The sequence below is a fragment of the Malaclemys terrapin genome, chromosome 20, assembly GCF_027887155.1.
Source record: "Malaclemys terrapin pileata isolate rMalTer1 chromosome 20, rMalTer1.hap1, whole genome shotgun sequence".
Lineage (NCBI taxonomy): Eukaryota > Metazoa > Chordata > Testudines > Emydidae > Malaclemys > Malaclemys terrapin.
The window spans coordinates 13,674,208-13,695,288 of NC_071524.1; the positions used below are offsets into that span (position 1 = coordinate 13,674,208).

Genomic DNA, 21,081 nt, shown 5'->3' on the forward strand with positions numbered 1-21,081 from the left:
CCTTAGGGGGGCTCCGCGCGCTGCCCCCGCCATGAGCACCAGCTCCGCAGCTCCCATTGGCCGGGAACAGGGCCAATGGGAGCTGCAGGGAAAGCGCCTGCCCACTGGCAGCTTCCTAGGGTTGTGCGCCCCCCTCCCCCATGGCTCCGGGGGGGGTGTGAGCCTGTGGCTGCCCCCCGCCCCCCCCCCTGCGATGTGGTCACCCTATTGGGGGGGGCTGCTGAGATTGGGGTCAGGGGTCAAAGGGCATCAAAGGGAGAGTGCTGTGATCAGGGCAGCGGGGCCAAGGGTCAAAGGGCACCGAGGGGAGGGCGCTGTGGCTGGGTTCATGGGTCAAAGGGCAGGACGGAGCTGGCAGACTCGGTTACCCAGCCCCTCCCCGCGGCGGCCCCGCCCCGCCCCTCAACAGAACTACATGACCCAGGCGGCCTTGCGGCGCGCGCGCCTGCGCAGTGCGCACCGCCCGGGCCGGGGAAAGATGGCGGCCGGGAGGGGGCCGCGGGGAGCGTGAGGGGCCGCGGCTTGGGGCGGGCGGGCGAGTGAGTGAGCGCGGGAAAGGGGGGTTGCTAGGGGGGCGGGGGCCAGCGGGAGGGGGGGTTACGAGGGGGCCGACGGGAGGGCGGGGGGTTACAAGGGGTGAGTTGCGAGGGGGGTGGCCTGGGGGGGTTGAGAGGGGGGTGGCCTGGGGGGGCGGCCTGGCCTGGGGGGGTTGAGAGGGGGGCGGCCTGGCCTGGGGGGGTTGCGAGGGGGGTGGCCAGAGGGGAGGGGGCTGGCGGGGGGGACTAAAGGGGGCTGCCCAGGGGTGATGTGATCCCTGGGGTGGTGCTAATGGGGGCTGGGCTGGGCTGGGCTGGGGGGAGCAGGGGGCAGATAAGTATCCCATGGGGGCAGTGGGGCAGGCTGGGGTTCCTGTGGGGTGACGGGGCATCCAGGCCTGGGTGGTGCCAGGGAGGGGCTGGGGGTATCTGGGTGGGAGGATGTTAGACTGGGGCAGTGGGGTGGCCTGGGCTTCCCTGGGGGGGGGCTAGGGATTGTGTGGGGCAGGGTGCTAATTAGTCTCCTCGTTAGCAGCCGGAGCAGAGAGCCCCTGGGCCGGAGAGACGGAGCTGCCCTCTCACCCATCCAGCCCTGGGCACAGACACCTTGGCAGGGGCATCGACCCGCTCTCGGCTGGGAACGGCTCACGTGCCGGGTGCCCGCGTCGCCATGGCCAGTCGCGCAGGGGAGGGCAGCAACGCCCGCATGAGCATCGCCTCCCAGTTCTTCACCCAGGAGGAGGGCAGCGGCACAGACAGCATGACCACCTCGGAGAGGGTGCGTGGTGCGGGGAACAGTCAGTGAAGGCTGAACGGTCAAGTGGGCTGGGAGTCAGGCCCTGGTCCCTTCTAGTCCTAGACCAGGGACAAGAGAGGTGGCTCTGATCTGGCCCCAGGTCTTGCACACTAGCAGCCCAGGGGTTGGGGTAATGGGATACAGAGCCTTTCCCCTCTAGGGGTCACCACTCCCAGAGCAGGGGGAGCGGCTGGCTCCTGGGTGTTGGGACTGGGATAAGGCCTTTCCCTGTAGGGAGCGCCGGCTCTATTCCAACCCCAGGGCAGGGGGAGTGGCTGGCACCTGGGATTGTGGAACAGGTTACAGTCTGTTCACCTCTCTTGCTAATTACAGTCCAGTTTCGAAGCGTATCGTGAAGGGCTAAATGTTGGGGCCATGTGACATGCCCCTCAGTGATCCTTCTGCACAGTGTGTTTATTGGCTCTGTCTGGTTCTTGCGAGGCAGCGTAGTCCGGGGGCAGGGCACCAGTCTGGGACTTGGCAGACCTGGCATCTATCCCGGCTCTGCCGCTGCCCCACTGGGTGAACTTTGGCACATCCCTTCCTCTCCCTGGGCCTGGTTCCCCTCCCGCCTTTTGCCTGTCTTGTCTGCACGGCTTTTATCCCTGGGGCGGGATGGGTTACTTTTCCTGGTATATTGCACTGGTGCAACCTTGGCGTGGACTCAGTTGCTCTGGCATCAAAGTGCCTTATCCTAGAATTCCCCTTCCCCATACCAATAGAAGCACCTTTACACTGGTACAGCGGCATCCACGCTGGAGGGAAACTAGACTGGTGTGGGTAGCCTAGCACAATGAGCACCTAATCTTGGGGGCTCTAGGCACTACCATAATGCTAGTGGGGTGGGTGTCCGTCACCAGGGCAGCTGTCACCTTTCGTGGCGTACCCGTCCCGAGCTACCTGTGTGTCGCCCCTCTGTACCGGGCAGGACTTCTAACTTCGTTGCCATCTCTGCTTGCGGTGCTGCTTTGTGCCGCATGAGCGGTTAACTTAGGACTGTCCTAAGCTCCCAGCCTAGCTTGGCCCTTGGGTGTTGCCTCCTTTGTCGGTTTGCTCTGTCTTGCGAAAGATTCCTCGGAGCCAGGCCAGTCTTCGATTCCTTTGTGCCTCCTCTCTCTGCAGGTGGTGGATCTGTTAAACCAAGCTGCCCTGATCAGCAACGACTCTAAAATCAACCTCCTCAAACAGGTGAGCTGCTCCTCCCTGCAGCAGTGGGATGACAGCGGGCTGGAATGCAGGGAGCTGGGAAGAGCTGTACAGGGGCACGAGGCCCCGTGCCTGCCTGTCGAAGATGTAGCCAGCAGGGCCAGGGTCAAATAGCATCCGCTTTTCTTTCATGCCCCCCAGATTCCTCCCTGGCCTTCTCCTAAGGACCCACACCTTCCCCATCTCTCTAGCCATTGGCCCCTCTCTGGCTTCCCCGGGATTCTCTGATTCCACCTGGCACCTTGCAGGGACAGGACCTGCTGCTGGGCTCACTTGGCTCTGTGCGGAGCTCCTTGGTGTTGCAGAAACACTGGACAGCGGCTGGGTCCATGGGGCAGGGTGCTGCGCTGGGGGGAGGCAGAGAGGCGATGGCTGATGCCGCAAACCCCTCCATCTGCCTGGGTCTCACCTCCTGCCATTCCGCTTTCCCCACAGGTCCAGGAGCTAATTATAAACAAGGACCCCACGCTGCTGGATAACTTCCTGGATGTGAGTAGCCCTGGGCGCCACGTTGGGGTGCCGGGGACTCCTCTGAAAACTGCCTTTCCTGACTCTCCTTGTGCCCATGGCAAGGGCCGGTGCAGTACCGCTGGTGCTGCAGACCCTTCACTCAGCGCCCCCCACCCCCACCCCCTGACGGCTGAGTGAGGTGGAGAACTCCTCGGATTGACACAGAGCATTAACTGCCTGCTCAGCGGGGCTATGGTGGTGGGGGGGTTTGAGGTATGAGCGGCTGCCTAAAGGCTGCCTGGGTTTCCAGCTGGAGCCCCAGACGCCCCTCAAGCCTGCTGTGTCCTGGGCAGTGCCAGGGCTGGCAGCTTAGACCGCTCAGTGTCAAACACAGGCCCGTGGCGTGTGAATATTCTCACCTGGGCCTCACCTAAAGCTTTCCGCAGCCGCCACCCTGCCCTGACTCAGGGCAGCCTAGCCCTGCCCTGCCCTGGCCCCCTTCCCCCTCTCGGCCAGCTCTGCTGCCTGGTGGGCAGCTGGGGCCGGCCCTGACCGCGTCCCTCTCCGGCTGCAGGAGATCATCGCCTTCCAGGCAGACAAATCCATCGAGGTGCGGAAGTTTGTCATCGGCTTCATAGAAGAGGCCTGGTAAGGACGGATTTGCTGCTGCCTCCCAGAGCCACTGGGTGTAATTCTCCTTCTCCTAGAGCTTCCAAGCCCTCAGGGTGCTACAGGTCTGTACGGCACCTAGTTGGGAGCCCCAGCCAGCCAGCTCCTGCCCCACGCCCCACAGGCAGCAACCGCTGGGACTCTCCCATCCCGCTCCCTACAGCGTCCCCTGCTGGGAGGGACTGAGTCTGGGAGCTCCCTTCAGCCAGCCTAGGAGCGTCCCAGCAGCAGCCTGCAGAAGGGAAGTCAGCTACCTACGGACCGGAGTGACTGGGCTTTTGCCTGGGGGGTGGCATCCGGGGCAGGGCAGGCGCTTATCCCTTGTCTCCAGCTAAGATCCCTGTTGTGAGCAGGGCCTGGTGGGCTACAACGAGGGCTGCGAAGAGTCAGGACTCCTGGGTTCTATTCCCAGCTGTGGGAGGAGAATGGAGTCAAGTGGTGAGGGCAGGGGGGCTGGGAACCAGGACTCCTGGGTTCTACGCCGTGATCTGCCATTGACTCCCTGTGTGACCTTGGCAAGTCCCTCCCCTGCCTCAGTTTCCCCACCTGTACAAGGGGAGAGGTTTCCGTAGAAGCCAACTGCTCTGGTCCAGGATGAGGGTCTGGTTGCTGCAGTAGCTGCTTGCCCCACCTCCAGCCAGCGCTGTCTGTCTCCCCCCTGAGTTTGCTGTCTCTCTCTCTCCCCCCCGCCCCCCCCAGCAAACGGGACATCGAGCTGCTGCTGAAGCTCATCGCCAACCTGAACATGCTGCTGAAGGACGAGAATGTCAACGTGGTGAAGAAGGCCATCCTCGCCATGACCCAGCTCTACAAGGTGGCGCTGCAGGTGAGTGCCCCTCAGCCAGCCTGCGCAGCCCACTGCTCTCCCAGCAGGGGGCGCTGGCTGTCGGGGGAGCTCCCGGTTACTGCAGCCCCGGCCTCTCCCAGCAGGGGGCACTGCAGGGCGCTGGCTGGGGGCGGAGCTCCTGGCTACTCCAGCAGGAGGCGCTGTGGAGAATGGGATGGGGCACTGGGTGTGGGGAGAGCGCCTGGCTACCCCAGGCCCGGCCTCTCCCCGCAGGGGGTGCTGTGCTCGGCAGCCGGCCTCGTCAGTGCTCGGTGGCCGGCCTCGGCGCTCACCCCTCCCTTCTGGCTCCCGGCAGTGGATGGTGAAGTCCAAGGTCATCAACGACCTGCAGGAGGCCTGCTGGGAGATGGTGTCGGCCATGGCTAGCGATATCATCCTGCTGCTGGACTCTGACAACGACGGCATCCGCACCCACGCCATCAAGTTCGTAGAGGGGCTGATCATCACGCTGTCGCCCCGCATGCCCGACTCGGACGTGCCCAAGCGCCACGAGAACGACATCAGCCTCGACCGCATCCCCAAGGACCACCCCTACATCAAACACAGTGAGTGGGGGCCCAGCCGGGCTCTAGGAGCTGGGGCGGCCCCCTCACCCCAACAGCCTTCCCCCACCCCTAACCTGCCTTCCCCCACGTGGCCCCTGGCTTGTGGCCCGTGCCATGACCCTGCCTGCTCCTGCCTTTCAGATGTGCTGTGGGAGGAGGGCAAGGCGGCCCTGGAGCAGCTGCTGAAGTTCATGGTGCACCCGGCCATCTCCAGCATCAACCTCACGGCGGCGCTGGGCTCCCTGGCCTCCATCGCCCGCCAGCGGCCCATGTTCATGGCCGAGGTGATCCAGGCCTACGAGACCCTGCACGGTAAGCGCTGGCCCCGCCAGGCCGGGCTCCGCCTCGGAGACCCCCTCCCTGGCCTGAGCTGCTGGGCCCGGCACTCGGCCGGGGGCTTCCCCTGGGCCCTCTCCGGGGCCTCAGCTGGGGAGCCCAAAGGGCTTTGTGTGTGTTAATGAACGAAAGTCCAATGCTTGTCCTGACTCCCAGCCGCATCCCCCACTCCCTGTCCAGGAATAGAACCCAGGAGTCCTGCCCCTCCCACCCTTTGCACCCCACTCCCTACCCAGGAGTCCTGACCCTCAGCCCCTCCCTCACCCTGCACCCCACTCCCTACCCAGAGCCAGGACGAGAACCCAGGAGTCCTGACGCTCAGCCCCTCCCTCGCCCTGCACCCCACTCCCTACCCAGAGCCAGGACGAGAACCCAGGAGTCCTAACCCTCAGCCCCTCCCTCGCCTTGCACCCCACTTCCTACCCAGAGCCAGGACGAGAACCCAGGAGTCCTGACCCTCGGCCCCTCCCTCGCCTTGCACCCCACTCCCTACCCAGAGCCAGGACGAGAACCCAGGAGTCCTGACCCTCGGCCCCTCCCTCGCCTTGCACCCCACTCCCTACCCAGAGCCAGGACGAGAACCCAGGAGTCCTGACCCTCGGCCCCTCCCTCGCCTTGCACCCCACTCCCTACCCAGAGCAAGGACGAGAACCCAGGAGTCCTGACCCTCGGCCCCTCCCTCGCCTTGCACCCCACTCCCTACCCAGAGCAAGGACGAGAACCCAGGAGTCCTGACGCTCAGCCCCTCCCTCGCCTTGCACCCCACTCCCTACCCAGAGCCAGGACGAGAACCCAGGAGTCCTGCCCCTCCCTTGCCCTGCACCCCACTCCCTACCCAGAGCCAGACCCCAGGCTTAGCCCAAGCCTCCGTCCTACAGCGGGTCCCTTCAAGGGCAGCCCCCCTCCCGCGTACCTGACGCCCCTTCCATGTCGCCCTCCTGCCAGCCAACCTGCCGCCGACACTGGCTAAGTCCCAGGTGAGCAGCGTCCGCAAGAACCTGAAGCTGCACCTGCTGAGCGTGCTGAAGCACCCCTCGTCCTTCGAGTTCCAGGCGCAGATCACCACCCTGCTGGTGGACCTGGGCACCCAGCAGGCCGAGATCACCCGCAGCATGCCCAGCCTGAAGGAGCCGCGCAAGCGCCCGCGGGACGAGAGCGACCCGGCCCTGAAGAAGATGAAGATGGGTGAGGGGGCGGGGCGGGCCTCGCTCTGCTGGCAGGCCCCATTTAGCAGCAAGCGTTCCTGGGGGTGGGGTGCCTTGGGAGACCGGGTGCTGGCAGGTGAGAGCTTGTCCCAGTTCCCAGAGGGAGGTGATCAAGGGAACAGCTCAGTTACTCCAGTCCCAGCCTCCCCCAGCAGGGGGCGCTGTGGGGGGAGCTCCCAGCTACTCCAGTCCCAGCCTCTTCCAGCAGGGGGCGCTGTGGGGGAAGCTCCCAGCTACTCCAGTCCCAGCAGGGGGCGCTGTGGGGAGCAGGCAGGAGCGCTGGCTGTGGGGGGGAGCTCCCAGCTACTCCAGTCCCAGCAGGGGGCGCTGTGGGGGGAGCTCCCAGCTACTCCAGTCCCAGCAGGGGGCGCTGTGAGGGCATGGGAGCACTGGCGTCCCAGATGTCATCTGAATTGGGCCCCGGGGTGCACCCTGCACAGCGAAGTCAGGGATCCAGAGGCGCGGAGCAGCCAGTCGTTTCTAAGGCAGTGAAATCCCTCCCCAGGGCTGGGTAAGGTTGGCAGGGGGCAGCGTGTGGGGCGGAAGCTGCCTCCCTTCTGCTGGGGCCTTACCAGCTGTGGACCCTAAGGTGCCGGTCCCAGGGGCTGCCGGGAAGGTGTAGCTCTGTCTGCCCTCTGCTGCCAGGCCTGGGATGGGGATGGCGCCAGCCCTGGCTGTCTGGGGCTGGCAGTGCCCCTCGACTCGACTCTAACCCCAGGCTCTCCGGCACAGAGCCAGCTCTCGGGGAGGATGACGAGGATAAGGACCTGGAGCAGGCGGCCGCGCCACCGCCCAAGCCCTCTGCCCAGACCAGCACCCATTCGGACACGGACATCACGGCCGAGTTCCTGCAGCCCCTGCTGACGCCGGACAACGTGGCCAATCTGGTGGGTGAGGCTGGGCCCTGGCTCGGTGCTGGCGGGTCCCCGGGCCCCCTGAAATGCACACACACCCCCTCTCCACGCTTAGACACGCTGCCGGGGGACGGGTGTGTTGGGCTGCAACTGCCAGGCCTTGAGCAGCGGCCAAAGAGTGTCAGGCCTGCTGGATGGGAGACCTGTGGGGAAATCCAGGGGGTTCAGGGCGTGGGACAGCTCAGCAGGGGGCGCTCTCCCCTCACAGTCAGTGCTGACCTCAATGCCATGGAGCATGGGGTCGCTGTGCTACAGGGAGTGGGACTGCTGGGGGGTGGTTGGGCGGGGGCTCAGCAGGGGGCGCTCTCCCTGCAGTGTGGTCTCTAACCTGCTGGCCTGGTGGGAAGCTGGGGAGGCCTCGCTGCTGGAAACAGCTCTTGGCCTCAGCTGGCTGGTGGGGGGGGCTGGGCCTAGAGTGCAGGGCCTGGGGCCTGTAAGAGCAGCGCCCTCTGCAGGGCGTCCCCTGGCGGGCTGTGTCACGGCCATGTCCTGCCTCTCCTGCCCCAGGTGCTGATCAGCATGGTGTACCTGCCCGACACCATGCCCGCCTCCTTCCAAGCCACCTACACCCCCGTGGAGTCAGCTGGCACAGACGCCCAGATCAAGCATCTCGCCCGCCTGATGGCCACCCAGATGACAGCCGCAGGGCTTGGGCCAGGTACGTCTGCTGGGGGGAGTGGGAGGCTCCCTTGTAGCACAGGTAGAGCTCTGGGGGAAGGGTAGCTAACATCGGGGAGACCTCAGACTCGTGCCACCTCCCCTGCTTCCCCAGCCTTCAGGAGCCCTCCCCGTCCACAAGATGCCTCGCTGCCTGCTGGGGGTGAGTGCTTTCCAGAGGGGGGCGGGGGCTGAAGGTCGGGAGTGAGGAGCACTGGCTGAGCTGTGGGGGGAACCCAGGGCTGGGCTAGCAGGGGGCTGCAGGTCGGGAGTGAGGGGCACCGGCAGAGCTGGGGGGGGTCTAGGCTGGCAGGGGGCTGTGAATTGGGTTTGAGGGGCGTCGGCAGAGCTGAGGTAGCTGAAGCTCTTGTTTCCCGGCTCCACTCTCCTTTCCTTGGGGCTGGTGCCCGGGGGCCGAATGGCTCTGCCTGGCCTCGCGTGGGCACCGTGAGTGAGCCGGCTCCTTGGCACAGGCTCCTCTCCCCGTCCCCCAGGCGTGGAGCACACCAAGCTGCTGAAGGAGGAGCCGAAGGAGGAGAAGCTGGTGAAGCCCGAGAGCGTGCTGATCAAACGGCGCCTGTCCTCGCTGTCCCAGGGCCAGGCCATCTCCGTGCTGGGGGCACAGGGCTGCGTCACTATCCTCCTGGAGCAAGAGGCCCCCCAAGCCAAGCGGCGTCCGGAGCCCATCATCCCGGCCACCCAGCCCAGGTGAGGCCTTTTCGGGGGAGGGCACTCAGGGTCCGTGCTGAGCCCGGGGTTTATAGTCTCCCGGGAGGTACCCCAAGAGGTCGCGCCCTTTCCAGGGCTGCCTGGCGGCGCTGCAGATACTAACAGGCACTGATCCCCGATGGGGTAAAACCTCTCTGAGCAGGAGTCTGCCCGTCACACCGGCTGGGCAGAGCTCCCGGCGGGCAGCAGGGGGTGCTGCCGAAGAGCCAGCTCTGAGTCCCTGCACCAGAGCATCATAGAATCGCAGGCCCGGGAGGGACCTCGAGAGGGCAACTAGGACCACGTAATAACTCGCCCGCCCCTGCCAGCTGTTCGTCTTAAAAACCTCCAGGGACTGAGATTCCCACCCTCCCTGGGCTTAGCTACCCCGACAGGAACTTGTTCCTAATGTCTGACCTAAACCGCCCGGGCTGCAATTCAAGCCCATTGCTTCTTGTCTTATTCTGAGAGGTTAACGAGAACAATTTTCACCCTCCTCCTTATAACAACCTTTTATGTACTTGAAATTGTTATCATGTCCCTGCTCAGTCTTCTCTTCTCCAGACTAAACAAACCCAATTCCTTCAGTCTTCCCTCATAGCTCATGTTTTCTAGACCTTTCATCATTTTTGTGACTCTTCTCTGGACTCTCCAATTTGTCCACATCTTCCCTGAAATGTGTTGCCCAGAACTGGACACAATACTTCAGTTGAGGCCTAATCAGCACGGAGCAGAGCGGAAGAATTACTTCTCGTGTCTTGCTTACAGCACTCCTGCTAATACATCCCAGAATGATGTTTGCTTTTTTTGCAACAGCGTTACACTGTTGACTCTCTGGCCCCCAGATCCCTTTCCGCAGTACTCCTTCCTAGGCCGTCATTTCCCATTTTGTACGTGTGCAACTGATTGTTCCTTCCTAAATGGAGCACTTTGCATTTGTCCTTATTGAATTTCATCCTATTTACTTCAGACCATTTCTCCAGTTTGTCCAGATCATTTTGAATTTTAATCCTATCCTCCAAAGCACTTGCAACCCTGCCCAGCTTGGTATCCTCCTCAAACTTTATAAGTGTCCTCTTTATGCCATTATCTAAATCACAGAACCGATCCCTGCGGGACTCCACTCCATGTGCCCTTCCAGTTTGACTGTGAACCACCAATATCATTGGGAGGGCTTTAGGTCAGCGAAGAGGCACGGAGGTTATGACTTTGTCCTGGCGGGAGCCATGCCAGGCTCCTGTGGGGTCCCTCACGGGCTCTCTCTATGTCCCCATTGTTAACACACCTCTCTGCCCAGTCCAGAACGTTGTCCTCTGGCTGCCAAGCCCTGTTGAGTTCCTGGTCCTGCTGCCATTAACACTCAGGTGCTGATTTTTCCCAATCCCCCATGACGTATGTTGAGTCCAGCCAGTTCTTGATGGCACGTTCCCACTGCCCAGACGCCTGGCCCCTTCCTGCTTTGCTCAGTGGGTAGTGCTGCCAAGCCGAACGGGTAATCTGAGGCATGGGTGGTTTGTGAGAGCGTTACAAACCATGCCCGCCTCCGGCGCTGAGCCGCGCTCTAACTCCCCGCTCCAGGCTGGCAGGCGCCGGCGGGCGCAAGAAGGTTTTCCGCCTGAGCGACGCGATCAAGCCGCTGACGGACGTGCAGATGGAGAAGCTGAAGCTGGGAGCCGTGAAGCGGATCCTGTGCTCAGAGAGAGCCGTCGCCTGCAGCGGGGCGGCCCAGGTAGGCACCGGCTCGGCCACAACGGGGCAGGGCCTGGGTACCGTCCGTGCCTGACCCTCCCCTTCTCTCGTCCCCAGGCCCGTGTCAAGATCCTCTCGTCCCTGGTGACCCACTTCGACATGCCCCTGAAGAGCGAGGTCTTGGCCTTCATCCTGGACGACATCCGCAACCGGCTGGACCTGGCCTTCGCCTGGCTGTACCAGGAGTACAACGCCTACCTGAGCACGTACCCGTCCGGCTCCCTGGACAGCTACGACGAGTGCCTCATCGGCCTGCTCTCCGGCCTGCAGGAGAAGCCAGACCAGAAGGATGGGTGAGTGGCCCCGCTGTGGGAGAGGAGCTGAGAGGCCGAGTCTTCCCGGCCTGGGTCACTGGTCTGGACCCAGACTAGCCTGGGTCAGGGACACACGCTTGGGGTGAGCTTAGCCTGTCCCATGAGCTGCGACCCTGCTGGGATGTCAGTGCTGCGAGCTTCCTCCCAGCGGTGTCTGCGGCAGCTAGGGCTCCATCCGCGTGACCAGCCGGGATTCCTGCAGCGTAACTAACACTCCTGCTGGGACCAGCTCCCTGCCGTGTCGTGGGACTGCCAGCCTGGCCTTCCCCGCCACGCTAGGAAGGGTTTCCAGGGGGCAGATGTCCCCATCACGCAGCAGTGAGCATCCTCGCTCCATCCCAGCAGGGGGGCGCAAGGGCTCTGGAGCCGGCACTCTCAGCTGGAGACATCTGCCTGCACTTCCTGTCCTAAGCATCCTGGATAATGTCATGGGGCAGGGGTTCTCTCCCTTTTCCAGCTCTGGTCCACCCCAGAGGTGGCCGCATCTCAGGGGCAGGGGAAGGGCCCCTTTTCAAAGGGAACCTGGGGGCTGCAGCCCGGTGGTGATGGTCTGTGTGTGCCCCCTGCAGGATCTTCACCAAGGTGGTGCTGGAAGCCCCGCTCATCACAGAGAGCGCCCTGGAGGTGATCCGCAAGTACTGCGAGGATGAGGTGGGTTCGAGGGGCAGGGAGGGGAGAGCGGCTATTAAAGAGGCACCGTCCTTGCCCAAGAAGATTCTAACCGACTCCACTGATCCCTCTTACAGGGGGGCAGGGCGGGGCTGGCATCTCCCCATCACATGGTGTGTGCACCCAGTATCTGCGGGCAGAGTCCTGTGGTTCCCGCCCCACTGCCCGCGTCCCTCGCCTGGCACTTGCCTGTCCGCATTAGATCAAGCTGCTCTGGCTGAATGCATGGAGCCGAGTCCCAAGCCTGTGCGGGGGGGTGGGGGGTGCCGAGCCGAGCCCCTTGGGGACCATCTGCTCACTGGGGTTGTCTGTCGCAGAGCCGCACCTACCTGGGGATGTCCACCCTCCGGGACCTGATCTTCAAGCGCCCGTCCAGGCAGTTCCAGTATCTGCACGTGCTGCTGGACCTCAGCTCCCATGAGAAGGACAAGGTGCGTCAGGCAGCCGGGGGCCGGTGTCTTGTGGTATTGTCCAGCCCCTCTGTGCATTCATTCAGCCCGGCTCGTCCCCCCAGATACTGCCTCAGGCCAAGAACCCACCACCCTGGCCGCGAAGTCTCCGGAATCCTGCCAGTGAGACCCGTAACTCCGCTCCTCACTGCTCCCCCGGTGTCCTGAGCGAGACGGAGGGTTCCCAGTGGCGTCCTAGCCAGATCCCAGTCTGTCCCCAGCAGCTAGCCACGATTCCCCGCCTGGAGCGCTCGTGTGGCATTGCTGTGTAACTGTCTTCAGCTGCCCCCTGCCCCAGCGGTGGCCACCCCTCAGTGCTGAGTGAGCGCTCCCCTCACACGCCGCGTCTGCCCCGCAGGTCCGCCAGCAGGCGATCCTCTTCATCAAGCGTATGTATGAGAAGGACCAGCTGCGGGAGTACGTGGAGAAGTTTGCGCTGAACTACCTACAGCTCCTGGTGCACCCCAACCCCCCGTCTGTGCTCTTCGGTGCTGACAAGGACACAGGTAACAAGGCGGGGCCACGTGTGGGGTGGGGATGACCAGTGAACGTGGGGTGCTCTCCCTGGGGGGCAGTCCTCAGTGTCGCTAGTTGGTGGGTCAGATCTCCCCTACAGCGCTGGGCTGCGGCACCAGTCGTGTGGGGATCCCCCAGCCTGGTGCTGGTGACTGTTCCCTGCTCGGTGATCAGAGGAAGGAGACCTGTGCTCGTAGCCACGGGGAATTCCAGGGCATCTCAGGCCCATGGCTGGGTCCTGCCCGCGAGCCGGCATTGCCGTGGTTAGCGCTGCAACCCCGCTGTGCTGGTAGCCGTCTGCTGCTTCCACAGCCGCGGATCCGAGAGCCCCTCCTTAGAGTTAATGGGGCCAGCCGCTGGCCCCTTCCTGCAGTCTGAGCCCGTCCCTCGGTTCCCTGCTGGGCTGTCGCCCTGGGTGCAGGCTGGCTCCGGAGGTCGGGGCGGCCGCTGCGCTTCCCCTGGTTCTCCCGCTGCGGTCGTTCGCTGGGAGCCCCGCGACCGATCTCCCTCCCTTGTGCAGAGGTGGCTGCTCCCTGGACCGAGGAGACGGTGAAGCAGTGTCTGTACCTGTACCTGGCCCTGCTGCCGCAGAACCACAAGCTGATCCACGAGCTGGCGTCGGTCTACACGGAGGCCATCGCTGACATCAAGCGCACCGTGCTGCGGGTCATCGAGCAGCCGGTGAGCACGCCGGGAAAGGCTCTGCGGGGACCCCCTGCAGCCGTACAGGGCTGTCTGTGCAGGTGGGACAGAGAACTGTGGCCACTGCAAGGCCGACCCCAAAGCAGGGCTGGAGACCGAATTCCAAGCTAGGCTCTTGGGGCAGGGGCCATCTTCATGCTGTTTGTACAGCCCCTAGCACCGTGGGGGGCTGCTCCGTGACCAGGACTCCTAGATGCGCCCGTAATACACCTAATAGCAAAGCAAAAGTACAGTGCCTCGCACAATGGGGTCCTGGCTGCGACTGTGGTTCCCAGGCACTACCGTAATATACCTAATAATGATCCAGGCAGATGGGTCCCACTTTCTATTAAGGTTCAGGTTAGAAATAAAGGGTTAATGGATGATTGACAGCTGGCTTAAAACTGGGTTGATCAGCTGTTCTGGAGTCCAGAAATCCCCAGCTGGAAGGGGCCTCAGGAGCTCATCAAGCCCAGCCCCCTGCGCTGAGGCCGGGCCAAGTAAGCCTAGACCAGCCCTCACGGGTTCGTCCAGCCTGATCTTAAAATCCAATCTGGACGGGGATCCCACAGCCTCCCTGGGAACCCTATTCCAGAGCCGAACTCCCCTGAGAGTTGGAAAGTCCTAATATCTCACCTCACTCTCCCTTGCTGCAGATTAAGCCCATCACTTCTTGTTCTCCATGTCCACTGAAGGTAGGACGATCGATCCCCGTCCTCTGTATACCAGCCCGTAACGAATTTGACAACTGTTCTCCACTCCCTGCTCGGGCTTCTTTTCTCAAGGCTAAACGTGCCCACTTTTTTTAACCTTTCCTCCTCGGCCAGGTTTTCAAAACCTTGGATCGTTTCTCTTGCTCTTCTCTGGACTCCCTCCAGTCTGTCCACCTCTTTCCTGAAATGCAGCGCCCAGAACTGGACCCCGTTCTCCAGCTGGGGCCTTCCCCGGTGCCGAGTACAGCAGGGCAGTTACGCCCCGTGTCTTTCCTGCGACACTTCTGTGAATACACCCAGAACAATGTTTGCCTTTTTCACGGCTGCATCAAATTCTTGGCTCACGTTCAATGTGCGATCCGCTCTACTGCCCAGCTCCTTCTCAGCAGTACGACCCCCTAGTCATTCCCCATTTTGTAGCTGTGAGTTCGATTTTTTTTTCCTTCCTAGGTGCAGTACTTTGCACTCGTCTTGATGGAATTTCCTCTAGCTGAATTCTAACCCTCTCCTCCAAAGCGCTTGCACCCCTCCCAGCTCGGTGTCAGCGGCAGGTTTTATAATCCCACTCTCCACTCCGTTCTCTGGCTCAGCAATGAAAATACTGAAGGGTAGCGGCCCCAAGACCGACTCCTGTGGGACCCCGATAGAAACGTCCTCTCAGTTGGGCAGCGAACCATTGATAGCGGCGCTTTGTGCCCCCACTTTATAGCAATTCCATGTCGAGCGCGTTTCCCTAGTTTGCTTCTGAGACTGTCAGGTGGGACTGTCAAACCTGACTAAAATCAAGCTGCATCCTGTCTGCTTTCCCCTACCTGTGAGATCAGTACCCCTGTTGGAGGAGGCAATGGTCTTGACAAATCCATGCTGGCCATTCCAGACTGCTCCTGACCATGGCTCAGAGCCATCTCTGGTGGGCAGCCCGCCTGGGGTCTGTGATCTGCTTGCAGCCTCTGTCCACTCCCCTTTGCCTTTTCTGAACAGAACCTAAAGCAGGAGCGTCCCGTGCAGACTCCAGCCTCTGGCAGGGAAGGTACAAACGAAGAGCGTTACCTGGCCGCGCTGCACGGATCGGGTTAGCCGGCTGCTGGGGTCCTAGGAGTGTGCGGGTTTGGGGGTTTGCGCTCCACTGGCTGGGGGGGTGGGGCACGGCCGTGTTGCGCGTGCTGACTCGGCACGGTTGGTTCCTTTCCCCCGCGATCCGTGGTGATTCTCCTCTGAGGCTGCCTCTTCCTTCTCTCCCCCTCCTTGCCCAGATCCGTGGGATGGGGATGAACTCCCCGGAGCTGCTGCTGCTGGTGGAGAACTGCCCCAAAGGGGCTGAGACCCTGGTGACTCGGTGCCTGCACAGCCTGACGGATAAAGGTATCAGGGCCCCGCCCCACACTGCCACTGTTACCCCCCCCTCCCCCAGCAGGCACTGCCCTCTAGATGGGTGGGCATTCGGAGGGCTAGAGCAGGGCTGTTGGCTTTTCTCCCTGGCTGGCTGTCCTGCCCCGTGCCTCAGTTTCCCCTCAAATGGGAATGTTGCTTCCCCAAGTGTTCTTCACACACACACACCCCAGCGCTGGGCTTCCCCGGCTGCTCTCCAGCCCCTCCCCCGGCGCTGACCTGCCCTTGCTCTTGCAGTGCCCCCGTCTCCCGAGCTGGTGAAGCGAGTTCGCGATCTCTACCACAAGCGACTCCCGGACGTCCGGTTCCTCATCCCCGTCCTCAACGGCCTGGAGAAGGTAGGACCCCGTGGGGCCTGGCGGGCGCTGCTGAGCTGGGCAGGGCTCCTGGCATCTTGCCTGGCCCAGCTACTGCCACGGCCGGAGTGGGGGTAGTGGCTGGACAGCCACTGCCTAGGGGAGACTGTTCTTATGGAAGGCAGTGGGCTCTAGTGGTTAGAGTGAGGGGTGAGGTCTAATGGACAGACCAGGGAGTGGGGTGGGAGCCAGGACTCCTGGGTTCCATTGGGAGTGGGGTCTAGTGGTTAGAGTGAGGGGTGGGGGTCTAATGGACAGACCAGGGAGTGGGGTGGGAGCCAGGACTCCTGGGTTCCATTGGGAGTGGGGTCTAGTGGTTAGAGCAGGGTAGGGGGCTGGGAGCCATGATTCCTGGGTTCCATCCTTGGGGAGGGAGGTGGGGGAGCATCTAGGGATTAGAGTGCGGGGGTGGAGGGAGCTGGGAGCCAGGGCTCCTGGGGTCTAGAGGTTAGAGCAGGGTGGGGGGCTGGGAGCCAGGACTCCTGGGGTCTAGTGGTTAGAGTGGGGTGAAGGGCTGGGAGCCAGGACTCCTGGGTTCCATTGGGAGTGGGGGGAGTGGGGTCTAGTGATAAGAATGAAGGGGATGGGGAGGCTGGGAGCCAGGACTCCTGGGTTCCGATCCTGGCTTTGTCACTGGCTCAGTGTGACCCCGAGTCCGTCCTGTCCCTTGGCCGTGCCTCAGTCTCCCCTGTGTTAAATAGGCCGGAGGGTTGTGTGGCATAACCGATCTCTGCCAAGATCTTCCTCTCCCTCTCCCTCCCCCAGAAAGAGGTGATCCAGGCTCTGCCCAAGCTCATCAAGTTGAACCCCATCGTGGTGAAGGAGGTGTTCAACCGCCTCTTGGGGACGCAGCACGGTAGGTGCCGAGCCGAGGGGCCGGGATTTCCCCGTTCTGCGGGACCAGCTGCCGATGTGATGCTGGGAGATGGGCTGGTGCCGACAGACCCCGGGGGGCAATGGTGCCATGACACTGGGTGGGAAGACAATTGGGGTGTCAGTCCTCCCACGTCCATTCCAGGCGGGGGTAGGAGCTTCACGGCCCAGCCAGGGAGAAGCCTGAGCCTGGGAAGTTTCAGGGGCCCCATCTCGTGTCTCTTGTGGGGAGCCTGGGGGAGAAACCGATCTGGGCAGCAGGGCCCTAGGCCACCCAGCACAAGCCTCCCACTAATGGGTCTGCACAGACAGCCCGGCCTCCCCGCTCAGCCTCCCCCTTTGCCCTGTGCAGGCGAAGGGAATTCGGCCGTGTCCCCCCTGAACCCTGGGGAGCTGCTCATCGCCCTGCACAACATCGACTCCGCCAAGTGCGACATGAAATCCATCATCAAAGGTAAGGGGGTGCCGGAGCCCTGCCCCTCCGTGTGTCTCAGCCACACCCCCAAATCCCCGGCGGCCTCGGCTGACGTCATCTCTTCCTCCCACAGCCACCAACCTGTGTTTCGGGGAGCGGAACGTCTACACGTCGGAGGTGCTGGCCGTGGTGATGCAGCAGCTGATGGAGCAGAGCCCCCTGCCCATGCTGCTCATGAGGACGGTCATCCAGTCGCTGACCATGTACCCACGCCTGGGCGGCTTCGTCATGAACGTCCTGTCCCGCCTCATCATGAAGCAGGTGGGAACTCGGCCCTGCGGCCTGGCCAGGCAGCCTAGCGCTGGGACCCCGGCACGAGCTAAGCTGGGTTGGGTTAGCCCCGGAAATCCCAGGGCTTCGAAGGAGTTTATGGAGGGGGTGGTATGATGGGATAGCCTAATTTTGGCAATTAATCGATCTTTGACTATTAGCGGTAAATATGCCCGATGGCCTGTGATGGGACACCGGATAGGGTGGGATCTGAGTTACTACAGAGAATTCTTTCCTGGGTGTCTGGCTGGTGAGTTTTGCCCACATGCTCAGGGTTTAGCTGATCGCCATATTTGGGGTTGGGAAGGAATTTTCCCCCAGGGCAGATTGGCAGAGGCCCTGGGGGGTTTTCGCCTTCCTCTGCAGCGTGGGGCACGGGTCACTTGCTGGACGATTCTTGCACCTTGAAGTCTTTAAACCACGATTTGAGGACTTCAGTAGCTCAGACATAGGTCAGGGGTTTGATACGGGAGTGGGTGGGTGAGATTCTGTGGCCTGCGTTGTGCAGGAGGTCAGACTAGAAGATCATAATGGTCCCTTCTGACCTTAAAGTCTACGAGTCTATGAGTGGGGGGGGATGATCCACTAGAGGGCGCTCTTCTTGCTGAGGCCCTGTTAAGCCAGTGCACTGGAGCTAGGGGGCTCTGGAGCTGGCATTGTCATCTCCCAGCTGAGCCGTCCCCCTAAGATCCCATCGCTGGCTTCTGTTCAGTCCACTGTCCTGGCCCATTCCCCCTCTCCTTTCTTCGGCCTCCCTCAGCCCCACTCCTTGCACTTAATCTGCACTTCCTGTCCTAAACTGCCATGCACTGGTGGCATCTGGCTGTTGATCAGCCGCTAGGTTCCTCCCCAGAGGTGGCCGCATCCTAGCACCAAGGAAAGCGATTTTTCCGAAGTAGGTGAGGGAGGGGCAGCTCTTCACCTGTCCCCCCAGACAGCCCAGGTCTCCATTTCTCAACCCTGCTCCCCTTCGGGTGCGGGCTCCAGAGGTGCATGTGACACTGCCAGGCCTCTGCCCCGCTCCAGGTGCACCTTGCCCCCTTGCTCCTCCGCCAGCCGCCCTGGCTTTCAGCACTGCCTCTGGGTGGGCATCTCCCCAGCTCTGAAAGGGCTGCCGATGGGGATGCAGGTGGCTGGCTGCTTCCCAGCAGAGGGACGCCTGGCTCATGCCCCAGCAAAGCCCTGGCCAGAGCCAGGGTGACCCGCTGACACGTGGAGGGCTGGTTGAATTGGCTGCACCTTGTGCCCACATGTGGGTGTGTGGGGGAGGGCATAGTGGAAAGGCCCCTCTCTTAACCCTCCCCCTTCACCCTCCCAGGTTTGGAAGTACCCTAAAGTGTGGGAGGGCTTCATCAAATGCTGCCAGCGCACCAAGCCCCAGTCCTTCCAGGTCATCCTGCAGCTCCCTCCGCAGCAGCTCAGCGCCGTCTTCGAGAAGTGCCCCGAGCTGCGGGAGCCCCTGCTGGCCCACGTCCGCTCCTTCACCCCGCACCAGGTACTGGCCTGCCCCCTGGAGGGCAGGGGGAGTCGTGCAGAAGATTGGGGGCTGAGTGTAATCTGTAGGGGGGGGGCGCAGGGGAGGGCACACAAGTGATGGTGGGGTAGGCAGCTGCCCTTCCCTTTAATAATTAGGGACAGACTGCAGGGCCCCAGCATGCAGTGCGTCCCTTCAGTCTAACCAAGGTGGGGGTGTAGGGAACGGAGCTTCCTTTAGGGTTTGTTCTCACCCACTTCCCTCGGGGCTCCAGTGCCCCCACCATCACCCTCCTGCCCCCCCTGGAGCCTGATGAAAGTTTGCTCCCTAGTGTGCTGGGCTCTGCCCCTGTTTGGCCGTGTCCCCCCAGCAGTGGGGCTCCCAGCTCTCCCCTAGGGGACATTGCTCCCCAGCCCCCCAGGTGCGGCTTTCAGCCCTTGCTCAGCCTTTAAACTCACCTGCTGCGACTAGTGACTGCCCCCGTGCCAGGGTAGGTCCTTACGGGCCGGCCAGTTCTCTCTCTAGTTGGGAGCTGGCCGTTCCCAGGGCAGGGGAGAGGCTGGAGCTCCGGACCCAGGGCAGCGGGCACTGGGTGCCTGGACCCGTGCTCCCGCATGCCTCACTCACCCGGCCCGTTTCCCCTCCCCACCCCGCACAGCAAGCGCACGTCCCCAACTCCACCATGACCATCCTGGAAGCCAGCAGCAAGCAGGAGGTGGAGGTGAAAGACTCCCAGCCGCTGGTGGAGGTGAGCGGAGACGCCTGGGCTGGGAACCGGGCCGGGGAGGGAGTAAGCCGGTACCCGAAGGCACAGAACAGAGCGTGCGCTCAGGGAGGTGCTGCGGGGGGGCTCTCAGACCAGCCCCGTGGCTAATGCTCTGCTGCAGAGGCCCAGGGGAGCGGGGTCTCCAGCCCAGCCTCTCTGAGGGGAATCCTTTGCTACCCCGACTCGATGGGATGGGGAGGGGTCCCTTCCCTGGCTGACCGTGCTTTGTCCCCGGGCAGGAGGAGCTGGAACCGGTGCCCCTCCTCCCACGCATGTCCCAAGACATGATCGCTCTGCGGCTGGCCCAGGAGAAGGCGCTCAAACGCCAGCTGGAGGAGGAGCAGAAACTGAAGCAGCCGGCCAGCCAGCCGCGCCCTGCCCACGCCCTGGCACCGCTGCCCGCCGAGGAGCCCATGGACTTCCGGGAGGAGGGTCCCGAGGTGGAAACGCCCACCATCTTCATCAGCATGCAGGAGGAAGAGGAGGGGTCAGGCGGAGACGGGTCCCTGTTGGACTCCAGCGTGGAGGGGCCCCTACCTGCGAAGGTACGTTCTGGGGGCGGACGGGCACTTGGCAGAGCTCGTGCGTGGACTCAAGGCTGCACCCAGCCAGGGTCCCATTAACCCCTCGCTGGCCTCAAAGCTTCCTACTTCTTCTTGGCCCCCAGTGTCCCCTAGCACAGAGGCGGGTACGGAGAGCTGTTCTGGCCACGAGGGGGCCCTCCCCAAACACTGCAGCATCAGGGGCCTTGCCCCATGGTGGTCAACGTGGCTCCCCCACCGAACCCCTGTGCAGCCACTGACCCTGCCCTGGGGGCAGGGCTGCTCCAGCCCCACTGGTCTCATTGGCCAAAGGATGGAGCCAAGGGCCTGCCCAGTGCCTTTGGCCCCTCCCCTTCCTCCTTGAGGCTGGGAAACCAAGGCTGATGTAGCGATCTTGGAGAGGGGGGGTGGGGAGTGCCCCAGGATAAGTGAGGGGCGGTTGAAGAAATCCCAGGTGGGGATGACGTGATCCCCTCTTCAGGGTCGGGGTGGCAGTTAAAGCTAAAAGCCACTCAACAATGGGTCCCTTGGTCTGTCCGGCTGTGGGGCTGGGGTGTCTCCATTCATGAGGCGTCTCGTCTGCCCCCTTTCCCTGCCCTACACCAGGAAGCGAAGAGCAAGGAGGCGGGAGCCAGCAGCACCGCTGACGAGGGAGCCGAGAGCAAGCCAGAGAGCCTCACGCCGGAGGAGCCGGTGCCCGGCGGACCCCAGCCCGTCAGCCAGCCGGAGGAGCTGCCAGAGCCTGGGGCGGAGCAGGAGCAGAAAGCAGAGAGCTGATGGGGCGGGGCAGTGCCAGCCCCTGCAGGGCAAAGATACTCTGGGGGGAGGGTGGGGAGGAGCAGAAACTGCACAGCTAACAGCCTGGATCTGGGTTAAATAAAGAATCGCTGTTCCTGGGCCCTTCTGCCTCCTTGTGTGCGTGGGGCGCGTCCCTCCCTCCAGCTGGGTTCATCTGCCGGACCCTCCAGAGCAATCT

The 21,081-nt window shown here is 62.9% G+C and overlaps 1 protein-coding gene across 2 annotated transcripts; it reads left to right on the top strand.

The window, feature by feature from the left end:
• Window positions 1–523: 523 nt before the first annotated feature.
• On the top strand, window positions 524–21,005 carry SYMPK (symplekin scaffold protein). Of its 2 annotated transcripts, none has more exons than XM_054009717.1 (27): window positions 524–539; window positions 1,072–1,314; window positions 2,455–2,520; window positions 2,974–3,027; window positions 3,563–3,636; window positions 4,357–4,483; window positions 4,800–5,049; window positions 5,191–5,361; window positions 6,331–6,570; window positions 7,323–7,477; window positions 8,012–8,162; window positions 8,635–8,869; window positions 10,448–10,598; window positions 10,676–10,911; window positions 11,502–11,583; window positions 11,919–12,032; window positions 12,409–12,556; window positions 13,087–13,247; window positions 15,214–15,322; window positions 15,587–15,687; window positions 16,471–16,561; window positions 16,931–17,032; window positions 17,127–17,314; window positions 18,642–18,818; window positions 19,456–19,545; window positions 19,803–20,108; window positions 20,712–21,005. In XM_054009717.1, exons 2-27 carry the CDS (start codon window positions 1,207–1,209, stop codon window positions 20,880–20,882), a joined length of 3,858 nt encoding a protein of 1,285 aa, XP_053865692.1. In that variant the 5' UTR covers window positions 524–539; window positions 1,072–1,206; the 3' UTR covers window positions 20,883–21,005. The 2 variants fall into 2 exon arrangements, with proteins under 2 accessions (XP_053865692.1, XP_053865693.1); XM_054009718.1 differs by having other exon boundaries at window positions 525–539; window positions 8,656–8,869.
• Window positions 21,006–21,081: the final 76 nt, after the last annotated feature.